The 12,825-nt window shown below is 65.4% G+C and overlaps 1 protein-coding gene across 1 annotated transcript in view; it reads right to left on the reverse strand.

The window, feature by feature from the left end:
- The window catches only part of ABCA2 (ATP binding cassette subfamily A member 2), a gene marked incomplete at its 5' end in the record, with an annotated part of 33,661 nt that extends 24,201 nt beyond the window's left edge, over nucleotides 1-9,460 (reverse strand). Inside the window, 2 exon segments of the mRNA XM_082008809.1 lie at nucleotides 617-710; nucleotides 9,395-9,460. Coding sequence (XP_081864935.1) covers nucleotides 617-710; nucleotides 9,395-9,460 — 160 coding nt within the window.
- Nucleotides 9,461-12,825: the final 3,365 nt, after the last annotated feature.

Below are 12,825 nucleotides of genomic sequence, written 5' to 3' on the forward strand. Positions count from 1 at the left end.
ACGGAGTCCAGGCGAGCCAGCAGACCTGGCAGCTCCACTTCGCTGCCTCCTCCCAGCCGCACAGCCTGCAGGCACCGGCACCACAGCCCCGGCCAGAGCTCCGGCACATCTCCAGGAGCCCCCAACTCTGGTCTCATCAATTTGTCACCTTGCCAGGGCCCCAGAGCCCCCGCCATAGTCAGGCACAAGGGCCCCACGCAGTGCACTGTCCCCCCTCCAGTACTGCGAGGAGCTGGGGTGCCCTTCCCAGTGCTGCCCTGGCTGCTCCTCGAGCACTTGGGGGTACCACGGCTGTCCCAGCACCATCCAGGTTCATCTCCCCCTTCCCCTCACAACACGTCGCTGCCGATGGCAGCCACAGGCTGGTTGGGGCTGCCATGCCGAGGGGAGACCCTGCCGCTGGGACTGATGCTGGCTCTCCAACGCCCCTGCGTCTGCACCACCAGCCCTCGGCTGGAGCCCTTGCCCAGCGCTGTCCCCCGAAAGGCCCCTCAGGGTCCCCACCAGCTGTCATGGGCCCATGTCCAAGCTGTCCTCAGGGTGTTGGAGCAGCTCCCCAGACCCTTGGGGGGACCCCAACTGTGGGTGCCCTGGGCACCACCCCTCTGGCACTCACCTTCCTTCACAGGGATAGTTGGCTTCTTCTGCCGCAGCCCCAGGAGGATGAAGAAGAGCACCAGGGGGATGAAGATCTCAAAGGCCAGCACCCACTGGGGACGACACAAAGCAGAGGGATCGTGATGCCTGGGGACAGGACCCAGCTACCAAGGAGGAGTGTGGGCAGGATGGGGGTCCCCAGGGCACCGGTGCAGTGCAGCACTGCACCCGCATCTTGCAGGTGGCTGGTAGCACCGTCACAGCTCAGCTGCAGCTCAGCCAGAGGCAAACGGGTCCCTGGGCACCCAAGGATCTCCTGCTTGCCCCTGCCTGCACCCTGCCTGCTCCATCCTGCCTGGGGCACCTCAGGACAAGGAGCAGGTACCATAGAGGGGATGGACCCCTATTCCAGCATGGCAAACACAGTGCAGTTGCTTGAGCCCAGCCCCGATAGGCCACTGCAGCTGGGGCTGCCCAGCGGAGACAAACCCAAGTCCTCATGGCCGGCAACGAGCCACAGGCCCCCGTGCTGGCAGGGCCCTCGCAGCCAGCAGCTGCCCAGCATGACATCCCCCTGCCACCTGTGCCACCACTAGGTCTCACCTGCAGGGGTCTGCCCCTGCACAGCCCAATGCCATCGGGGCGAGGGTCGGTTCGGCCAGGCCCTGGCATCGGCTCCAGATGCAACTGGGGGACAGCGTGGAGGGTCCTGACACCCCCTCCGTGCCCTCCCAGAAAGCTACAGCTGCACGGGATTTCCACTGGCAGCATATGGTAAATCACAGCCACAGCAAATCCCCAGGACTCCCTGACCCAAATCGCACAGGCAGCCCAGGCTGGGCTCCGTGCCCAGAGGCCCTGGGGATGGGCATCAGCACTGTCAGCTACCGGCAGGAGTGGGCACCCGGCATGCAGCCAGCACAGCTGCTGCCAGTTTGCACCGGGGGTGTCCAGGCCACACCACGGCCCCACTGCCCTTGCTGCCGAGTGGAGCGGATCTACTGTAAGTGGGAAACTGAGGCATGGAGTGAGGTGAGCCCATTTCAGCTCGCTTCAGGGCCACATCAGACCCTAGGCTGGTGCTGAGATGCTGGAACCTGCGGCCACCACGGGCAGGGCAGGCCCCAGCTGTGCTGTAGCTACAGCGCCAGTGCCTCCCACCATGCTCCCACACCAGCCCAGTCACCCGCAGCGACCAGGCGCCGGAGGGGCGCACAAGCGGGGTTGGAAGAGAGGGCTATAACACAAGAGGGCTTGCCTGGAAGGACACAGCCAGCAGCAGGTGACAGGGTCAGGCCCTCCTGTCCCAAACAGCATCACCTTCACGCTGGCCCCGCACAGGGGCTGCAAACGCTCTGCCAAAAAGTCACAGCAGCCCAGCAAACAGCAGCGAGCAGAGGGACGCCCACCCCCCTGCCAGGATGGAGCCGTGGCACTCCTGTGGGCACCATAGTTGGCAGGGCTGTGGGATGGGCATGGCTGCCATGGATGCCCCTCAGTGCTGCCCTCCCCACCCCCAGAGCTACTGATTTTGAGGGAGGCAGAGACTGGTGGAAGGGCTGGAAGGGATGGCAGACACCCCAGGAGTGGTGCCAGGGCTGGGGGGTCCCCATCTTTCCAGCACCGCCAGTCCCAGGCATGGCCCCTGGTGTCACCATCCCTGTACCGGGGGGCTGGCAAGAGACACCCCAACCCCACTCTGCCTGCCCCACGGCTCCTGCCCTGCCACTTGCTGCCTGCATCCGCCCCCCGGCCTGTTTACCAGGCACACAATCAGGCCTCTGTGCCCGGGTGCCTGCGGGACGGTCCCCCCCACCCCACGCTGGGCTGTACCAGGCTCCCCTGGCGACTGGCAGGTCCTTGGTGGCGACAGGAGGGACCTGCTTGCTGTTATTTATTTTTTTTGAAGTGGGTCATTGACCTTCTGCTCATCTCCTTCCCCAGAGACATGCCCTGTCCCTGAGCCCTCCCGCACCACCGCAGTGCCAGGGCAGGCTGTCCCCCACCACCACAGGGGCAGAGGGGCTCACCAGCCTGCGCCTCTGGGACTGATCCTGTCCATTTTGTCCCCAGGTCTGTCTCCACAGGGGCTTCCCAGGCGGGGGGGGGAGGGGCAGGGCTGCCCCACACCCATAGTGGGGCAGAGGCAGTGGCAGGGGAAGGGATGCTGTCCCAAGGGAGCCTCAGCCCCCCGGGGGGCACCCAACGCTGGCACAGCCGAGGGAGGGCAGGGCTCCTGCCTTGCAGGTGCAGGACACGGGGGGACATTGTGGGACTGTGTGAGGACACAAGGCGGGGAAGACCAGGATGTGGGCAGCTGGGAAGAAAACACTGGGAGGAGGAGAGGAGCCAGGAGAGAAGAGCCAGTGCCTGCCAGCAGCTGGCCATGCCCTGCACCAACCAACGTGGTCTGTCCTGTCCTCTCACCCTTCCTCACTCCTCCCTTGGTGAGGGCTCCCACACAGATTTCTGGGGTGAGGGGTGCGTGTGCGCCTGCGTGTGTGTGCCTGTGTGTGGGTGCGTGTGTGTGTGTGCAGGCACCATACCCAGGGTGGGACACAGGTCCCAGGGGCCCTTGTGCCCGGGTGACAGTGGCTGCAGGGGCCGGGGGCAGCTCCTGGGCAGTGGCAGAGCTCGGCTGCCAGAGGGGTCCACCCCATACACACGTGTGTACATCCCCCGGCACACGTTCACCCCAGCCTGCCGGAGGGGTGAGCGGGATGAGGCCATGGGTTTGCATGAGTGCTGGGTGCGTCTGCCTGCCACCACCATGGATGGTGGGGTACGCATGTGCCTGCTGGGGTCCCACATTCAGCCCTGCCACTGGCTGGACACAAGGGCAGCTGGGTCCTGCCCGACGCCCCCAGCAAAGGGGGCAGAGGTTGGCGGGTGCTGGCCCCAGGCAGGCAGCTCCCTGGCAGGGGCACACTCAGCTCCTTGGAGCACCAGGCCAGCGACTCCATGCCGCTCCCAGCCTCTGCCATTCCAGCAGATGGGAGTGGGGGACTGCAAGGAGGACAAGCCCGGTCGGGCGCCACACAGCCTGGGCACGAAGCAGCAGTGCCAGCCGGGGACGCGCGGCTCTCAGTGCCAGGCCAAAAGCACCGACAACCCCCATGGGACAGAGCGAGAGCAAACAGCCTGGCCTGCCGCGGCGGTCCCACTGTACCCACCCTCTGTCCAGCACCAGGGACAGCCGGCAGACGCTGGGCCATGGACTTTGGCAGGACAACTCCGCCGGCGTCCCAAGGTCATGGAAACATGCGCACCCTGACGGCCAAGCCGCGTGCTCCCGCAGGGGCAGCCAGGCCAGGTGGAGGCAGCTCTCTACATCCATTGCCACCACCCAGAAGTCTGCTCCATCCCTCCTGCCTGCTCCCAGAAATGCCCCAAAGCCTGCAGCCACCACCTTCAGCCAGCACAGTGCAACAGAGCCCCTGGGAGCCCCTGCCTAGAGACCCCCAAGCAGGCAACCCCAGTGATGCTCCCACACCCCAAACCTGCCATGCCAGCCCACCTCTCCCCATGGCCTGGTACCTGTGAGGGGATTTACTGTCCCCGACACAGGTGAAGCAGCACTGTGCACAGCCCAGGGCAAGCCTGGCCTCCAAAATCCCTGCCCTGCACCCACCAGAGGACAGGGCACAGTCTGCCTGAGCTCTTCCCTGGGGAGGAAGGAGAGCTGCCACCCGCTCCCTGCCAGCCTCTCCTGCAGGTCCCTGTGCTGCCCAGAGAGCCAGCAGCAGCGGGTGCCAGCCCACAGGAACCCCAAGGCATGGGCTCAGCTCCTGCAGAATCAATTTTTCCAACAGCATTTTAAGGTTGGCAGAAATATCTTAAACTTTTTGATGACTCCAGACTTCAGTCGCCGTTAAATATCCACTTACTCGCCCACAGCGGGGAAGCACAAGTGGGTGAAGCCGCAGTCGCTGGGAAAGCTGAGCGCTAGAGCCAGTGGGTGAGCGAGGCCCTGCAGCCGGGCAGACCCACGAGGCCAAGCTGAGCCCTCACCCCAGGCCAGTCCTGCCCCCCAGCCCTGGCAGGGACCTGACCACAAACACCCACTGATGGGCACCACCAGCCGGGCACCTGCCAGGGTTCCCCAAGGTCACGTGCCTACGTCCTGGCCCTTGGGACAGCCAAGGCCAGGCCCAAGGGCTGCCAACTCCCCCACTGAGGCCTGGCTGCTATCACCTCTGCCTCTGGCCACACTTTTCCTCAGAGCAAGTTGTGCCCATCACCTCTTGTCCCACCGCCACCCGCCCCCAGCAAAGGCACATCCCTGCCCAGTGGCCCTGGCATGGCAGTCTGGGGACATGCCTTGGGGAAGCTGGAGGAGGATGAAACCCCCAATGGGGTTTGCCAACACCTCTCCCGAGCCCAGTCCCACTGTGCCAGAATCAGGAGCCCAGGGAGAGCAGAGCACAGTTCTCTCCCATGCCAGCCCCACGGTGCTGTGTCAGCTGGGCACCAGTGTGCTGGGCTGAGAGGGACACTCCACCAGCAGCGCTCTGTTCCAGGGCCACGCGGCAGCGCTCCCACACTGGCACACAGCACTGGGACACCGCCACCCTCCCGCCGGCACAAGGTGCCTGGCCTGAGAGCAGGCAGGATCATGCTGGCAGGCACAGTGTGGAAGAAGGGCTATCCAGGCAGGGAGTGATGCAGAGCTCTGCAGGCTTAGGGGCTTACAGCCACATGCCCTCTGGGCCAACATGGCCACCAATAGCTCTGTAAAAGGTGCCCCCATGGCCACCCTGCAAGCAGGAATTCATCTGGACACTGCCTGGCACCGCTGCACCGGCACCACCCTGCCAAGCCTGCGCAACCCCCCTGCCTCCCCCGCGCCAGCTGCAAACCGCGAGGGGGCAAAGAGCACCCCGAGCCAGGGCAGCGCCGGCCCGATCGACTCCTGCTGCGAGATCCAGCACCAGCCCCCACCCAGCCCCGGCAGCAGGACCTGGCAGCACCTCCGCAGGCGCAGGGTGCCCTGTCCCCCAGGGATGCTGCGCCCCAGCACAGGCACTGGCTGCAGCAGGGCCCCACCAGCTGGGTGAGCCCCCACGACACCCCAAATTTCAGCCTTGGAGGCAGCAAGGTCACCCCAGCTCCGCTCTCAGCAGCCAGGGAGGAAGGGGCAGACCTGCCAGGACAACTCCTTTGCATGGTAGGAGCTTCCCAGCTCTTAGCCAAGGAGCAGAAGGCACAAACCCTGCACAGGGCGAAGCAGCCACGCCACTGCCCGGCTCTCCCCTGCCCCATGGGCACCCTCCCCCCACCCCAGGGCCCACGCCCTGGGAGATCCATCAACATGCTGCGACACCAAAGCAGCACCCAGAGCCTCAACTCCTGCTCACCATTCCTCCAAAAGAGTCCCAAACCTCCAACGTTTCCCAGGGCCAGCCAAAACTCAACAGCGCATTTCCAGCACCAGCACTTCAAAGCCGGGAGCTCCAGCTGCGGTGGCCTTCCTGTCCCAAACACGTGGGCACAGAGAGCCATGGGGAAGGTGACCAAACACCCTGAACCATGCCTGTGGTAACTTTTGAGATCTCACCTGTTAATTTTACACCCAACATAGGTTGAACCAGCTGTTCAAAGTCATCGGGAAGCCCACTCACAATAGCCGAGCTCACCCGCTGTCCCAGCAGAGCCAAGACAACATAGACAACAGCACAGCCTGCACTGCCCAGGGATGCCATCGGCACCCCAGGGGACCGCCTGTCCTCGGGCACTCACAGCCCTGGCTTCCCTCCACTGAGAGCCCCTGATGCTGTTCTGCTCAGATTCCCATCGCCTCAGGACTCCTGCCTGAATTTCTGCCCTAGGAAGAATAAAATCATGGCCAAACCCCAAAGCAGCCCCCAAAACAGTTCAGCCAAGCTGGGAAAAGTCCAATGCTCCCATGGGCTGGGCACGAGACCTTACAGAGGTGCTACGGGACAGTGCCCAGCCATCACCCTTGCCAGGCTGCAGGCAAGCTTGTCCAGTGATGAAGGGGGTTACAGAAGTGGGTGACATGTGGCACAGTGGGTCACAAGCACACCTCAAACACCACCCGGTAGCACAGCCTCCCAGTACCCACCACGACTGCATCCTCAAGCAGACAAGCAAAGCCTGTGGAGAGTCTGTCCCCAAACCACTGCTGCGCCTTGCTGCAATGCTGCTCCCTGAACAGACCCAGGTTCCAGGGGCAATGGGACACCCCCCCAGGGCCACCAGCATTCAGGAGCAGCACAGGGGAATGGCCCCAGCTCTCCTCAGTCCCAGCCCAGGGCTCTCAGCCAAACATGAGGTGTCTGCTCTCCATCCGGCCATGGCACTGGGGCCACTGCTCTGCACGTTTGCAGGAGGAAAGCATGCCATGGTGAGACACCTACCCCAGGGCAGCACCCCACGGCATGGGACTGTGCCAACGCACATCTGCCAGCAGGGCAAGGGCTGGGCACGCACCATACGCCTCCTGTGAGCCTGGGAGAAGCCCAGCAACACCCAACTCCGATCCCTCCAGGGTGAACACCCAGCAGCAGAGGAGGCTTGTACTTGCTGCGCCCACCCCCCTCCCCCGCCGCCCCGCTGCAATCCCCCCAGTCTCTGCCTGGTGCAGCAGGATCAGCCCCATGGGATGCAGGGCTGGTTTCACTCAGTGAAACATCCAGCTCTGGATGGTGCCAGGGCAGACCTGCGCTGGGGGAACCACCCACAGAGAGCAAGGCACGAGCTGACAGGGCTGGGCTCTGGCACAGCCCTGGCTGGCCAGTGCAGGCAGCTCTGCTCTTGTGCTGCTGGGAGACGGCAGCGCTCCCCCAGGAGCGGGCAGGATGATGTCCCCTGCACAGATGGGGAGCATGAGGTGACCGTGGGACCTGCACACAGCAGGAGCACAAGGAAGTAAGTGACACACACAGGGCACACGTCATCAGGGCGTGACTGCCCCAGGGGCTGCACCAAATCCAGCCATGAGCACCTGTGGCACCAGTGGCAGCTCTTGCCCTGACACACAGCTGGTCGTCCGCATGCTCCATCCACACGCGGCATCGCCAGGTGGACAAGAAGGGGACAGTCCTTCCCCTGCCACCCTGCCTGCAGCAAGCAGGGCACTCTGGTGACAGTCCCCATACATGGCGGTGACCGGGCCTGGGCTCCTCCTCCTCTTCTTCCTCCTGTTGCTGCAGCTTCCTGCGTTGCACCCCATGCTGCCCACAGGACTAAGGGGGGTCAAGGCGAAATGGGTCCCCAAAAGACCGGCAAACCCCAGGCTGTAACCCCACCAGCCATGGCAGCCAGGTCCAGGTCAGTTGCCAAGGGCCTGCAGATGCCAGGGCGTGGCTGTGCCAGCCGGCTTGCCCTCATGAGCAGGAGTCCATGGCACGCCAGCACCAGGCAGCCCCTTGCTGTGGCCACACAGCTCTGCTTGGGGTAAGGAGCAGGGATGACTCAGCCAAAGAGCATCATCCCCCTCAGCTGCTTTGGGGGCACCGGGGCTGCCCATGCAGCAGGCACCTGCCTGCAACGCAGGCCTTAGCCCAGCCCTGCCCACGCCCTCCCCTGCCTGCACCCACCCCAGGTAGTCTCTGGTGCTCTGGCCACCGGGAAAGAGGAGGGCCCGATGCTCACAGGCTGCTGGCAAGGGAAAGCAGGCAGGATCAGGCCTGCAGAATATTTGGGAGGGGGAAGAGGAGAAAGCATTGCCAGCTTGGGAGCAGCAGTTCGCTACCCTCCCCCACCCTCTAAAAATAACCAGCTCCCTTGGCGCCCAGTGCACCCATCCCCCTGCCCGCACTGCTGCCCAGGGTCCCTCCGGGCCGGGGGTCCCTCCTGCCCATTCGGCAGGATTTGGCAGGGCAGCCCTGCACAGGAGCAGCCAGGCAGGGGAGGCCGGGGTAGGGTTACAGCGCATTCACGACCCCAGTAGGGAAGGTGCCATCCTGCCTCCTCAGCCCCCCGGGAGGGGACCAGCCCCCCGGGAACCCCACGTTCCTCAGCCTCACGCCCAAAAAGCGGGAGCAGCTCCCCTCCAGCCCACAGAGGAGTTGCAGCTCTGACCCACATACGATTTGGAAACCTATTTATAGCCTGCAGACAACAAGGGCTTGAGGGCTTGGGGAATGCTCTCCCACCCCAGAGGGGCGACCCTGGGGACCAGGGACAGGACTGGCAAGTGCCCAGGGCATCTGGGACGTGAGAGTGGTCCGTGGTGGGGAGCGAGATGCTGCACAGGGCAGAGAGTTGGGCAGGAGACGGCATCCAGTCCACGGCCCTCCAGCAGCCGCAGGGTCCGGACGGCTCCCACGGACACGATCACGGGGTGCAAGCAGGCCAGAAGCAACCCAACTGTTGCTGCCCCACGAGGGAAGCCGCCGGGCTGGGCCCACGCCGGGGCTGGGGGACAGACGTGCCAGTAGCCGGACACGGCGGGGCGTTCCTCGGCCGCTCCAGGGGTGCACACACGGGCGGCACCCACGCTTCTTGCTCCCTCCTGCAGCCCCACGCGAGCAGACACCGCCAGGCCCGCACCCGCCACCCCACGCATCGCCCGTCCCCAGAGCCCGGTGGGGGGCGGGGGAACGTGGGGAGCCAGGGGAGACCCCGAGCGTGGGGGGCGGGGGCAGGGGCTGGCTCCGCGCCCCTCCTGCACCCCCGGCCGGCGGCCCCGCGGGCTCCCCTCCAGCCCACGCAGCTGCCCCGCGGCGCCTCCCCCGCTCGGGGGCCTGGCCTCATCCCCACCGACGGCGGCGGCTGCCCGGGGCTGCAGGGAGCTCCAGCCGCCAAGGACCCCCCGCCGCCCCGCGCTCACCGGGCTGCGCCGCTTCAGCGTCACGTTCTTCCAGAGCAGGAGATGGAGCTGGTGCAGGAACCCCATGGCCGGGCCGGCCGCGCCGCAGGGGCTCCCCCCGCACGGCTCCGCGGATCACCCGCCGCCCACCGCCATGCCCCACCGGGCCGCCGCCGCCTTTGTCCGCAGCAGGCTGGGGGGGGGGCGGGGGGGAGGAAAAGAGCGGGCCGGCCTCCGGCTGCGACCCCGGCCCCAGTCCCAGTCCCGGCCCGGCCCGGCCCGGCCCGGCCCAGCCTTGCGCAGCACCGCCCCTGGCGCGGGGCCACCGCCTGCCACCGCCCCTTAAAGGCACCGCCGGGCCGCGGCTGCTCGGCCCGCACCGCCCGGCCCGGGGCAGGGCCTCGAGGCGGCCCCGCGGCGCAGGGCAGGCCGGAGCCCCGCGGCCCGCCCCCGGGGCGGCTTTGCCGGGCCCGGAGGGCACCGTCGTCCCGCGGGGGCCACGGGGATTTGCTGCCAGGCGGGCGCTTTCTGGCGGGTCCTGCTCCTCCCCGGGGAAGCCGAGGCACGGTGGCCCCGGGGCACGGCGGGGGGAGCGGCCGCTGCGGCACCCGCCTCTCCCTGGGTATGGCCTTCCTGGGAGCGGGGCTCCCGGCCCAGGGAGGCGCCGGGTCAGGGAAACCCTCGGTCCCCAGGAGCTGCCCCCGAACACAGAGAGGTCACCCCCTGCTGAGCCTCTCCTGTCGTACCCCCCCAGGACAGATGTGCTTCGGGGAGCACGTCGCTGTGGAGGTCTGCATGTGAGGGTGGCAGTGCTGTCCCGACACTTTGGCTGCTGCCTGCCCTGATCAGGCCCAGATGCCTGCAGCTCCCGCGCAACTGATCCCACAGACGAGTGGTGGGCTGTCCCCATGTGTTCTTGGAGGGGACCAACCTGCCTGCAACAACCTGTACACCCAGCCCGGCTTTTACTCCAAGGCTGGGAAAGATGCCCTCAACATCAGCAAGCACTGAACCAGGCCAGCTCTCCTTCCTTCCTTCCATTCACCTTTCCTTCCAGTCATCCTTCCTTCCATCCTTGCTTTCATCCTTCTTTTCATCCTTCCTTCCATCCATCCATCCATCCATCCAAACTTCTCTCCTTCCCTCTTTCCATTCCCCTGGTTCTCTTCATTTCACAGCCTGTTCCTCCCTCCCCCAGATCCCCATAGCCACCTCTTTCCTTCACCCCCTCCTGCAACTATCTTTAACCATCTCCATCTCCAGGCTACTTTCAGGGCCAAGTGCAGCTGGGAGCTGTGAATAACTCCTTTGGCCGCCCCAGCTCCAAGTGGTGTTGCTAAGGGTGACTGCATTTTGGGCAGGCTCTGCGACAGCTGCATGGGCACTAACAAAAGCTCCCCTTGTCCTGCCACACAGTGCCATTATTCAAAAAACTTCTGGGTGGAGCATTGTGCCGAGGTGAGGGAGGACAAGGGGTGCCCCGGGGTACATGGTAGTGGAGAGGTACCATGTTGCCCCAGCTCCCTGCCCTGGAGAGGGTGGCTGTTTTGGAAGGGCTGCAGGGTGTGCGGGCGGGCGTGCGGGCAGCGGAGCTGGCCGGCATCGAGAGGAGCTGGGCTGGGGGCGGCCAGGGCTGGCTCGGCGCCTTTCCAGCTGCGCCCCACTGGCACGACTAACCCAGGCGCAGCTGCGCTGGGATGACCCTGAGGTTTGCTGGCGTTTCTCCAGCTTTGAAATACCAGAGATCTGGTGTCAAGGTAAGCTGGGCTGTGGGGCCTCAGCCAACGGCTGTCCAGCCCAGGACCTTGCGCCAGTGATGGCTTTATTTGGTCCCCGGGGAAGGAGGGATGCATGCACCCTTGGCTCCTCCCAAGGGATTGCATGTCGGTTGTCCCCAGCCCACACTAGAAACACCTGAAAAACCCCCGCCCTGCAGCAGAGTGGGTCCCCAGCTTGGAGGGGCACAGCCAAGAGGGCCATGGATGGGGCCGTGGGCTCAAAGCCCTGACCTGGGTTTCCCACCTCCCGCCCTCCCTCCTGTTGCCCCTGGGTGGGTCTTGGTGAGCTCCACAGCTCCTCCTCTTCTTGGCATGACTACAAATCCCCATGGGGGGCCAGCAAGAGACGGAGCCAGCAGCGTGCCATGGGGCAGCAGAGCCCCAAGGACCCGGTGGCCCATCTCCTCCATGGACGTGGGGCCCTGAGCACCTCTCAGGAGACTTCATCGTGGGGCAGCCAAGCTCCTCCATTTGTGTGGGGTCATCTGCAGATGGCAGCACCCACCCACACAAAGCTCCCCTGCCCTGTGCTGGTGCTGTCCGTCTTTACCTGATGATCCCATGGCCTGGCCCAGGGCGCTGGGGGTTTCTACCCAGCCCAGCTGGGCAGAGTTGGCCCTGGCTTCCCAGCCTGGCTTGGAGCCTCCAGCACTGCACTGCCACCTCCCTGGGCCATGAATGTCACAGTGCCGGCACTCACCAGCTACAAGAAGCCCCCGGGGCATTGCCCCTACTGCTGAGGTGTCCTGGGGCAGCACCCAGGGGTGATGGCTGCAAGTGCCAGAGAAAAGCTCCCTCCTGCTGCACCATCCATCCTGCATCCCCCCTGGAAACCTTGTGGCCGATGCTGTCCCCAGTGGTGTCCTCTGTGGAGGGGAATGGCCCCGTCCCATGTGGCCCTGGTCCCCAGGGCTGTACTGGAGGGATGGGGACAGCAGCGGGCACGATGCTGGTAGCGCCGGCTGGACAGGGAGCACTGCCTGCAGCCTGTGGGGTTGTGGCAGACCAGGCTGGGAACCGCGCCCCATGGGCTGTGCAGCCCCCAGTATCTGGGTTCTCAATCACGCAGGACCAGAAATGCAAAAAGGGGGTGAGAAAAGATAACAGGAAACAGAGGACATGGCTGGGGAGGAAAAAACACCCAGCCCCAGAGCTGCAGTTGGCCTCCGAGGGCTCCCAGGGCGTCACTGAAACCACAGAGCCCTGCTACACCCCAGTGCGGTGGCACGGTGCTGTGCCCAGCCGCTGCCCGGCCCCTCGCCTCGCCACCAGCGCTGCAGCCACTCTTGCTCCCAGGATCCAGGCAGCCAGTGGGAGCAAGGGTGCGGCTGGGGGTGCAGACCCCAGGGGTGCTCACGCAGCCCACTCCCAGCTCTGTGTGTGCCCCTGCCAGCTCCAGGGACAGTGCTTGCATGCCTTGGGGCTCCCCTCCCTGCTGCTGCCTCGGTTTCCCCATCTCTCTTGCCCTGCCAGGGCTTTGGGGGAGACTTGGTGTGCCTGGACACCACCACCAGCAAAGAAAACAACCGGGCGTGTGGCCAGAGCGGGACAGGGGCAGGTCCGCAGGCCGGGCACAGGAGGCAGCTCTCTGTGCAGGCGTCACTGAGGCACACGTGTGCCGGCTTCCCCTTCTGGCAGAAAACATCCCGGCCAGGTCGGGTCCCTGGGGCTTGG

The sequence above is a fragment of the Phaethon aethereus genome (assembly GCF_964289735.1).
Source record: "Phaethon aethereus genome assembly, chromosome: 20".
NCBI lineage: Eukaryota > Metazoa > Chordata > Aves > Phaethontiformes > Phaethontidae > Phaethon > Phaethon aethereus.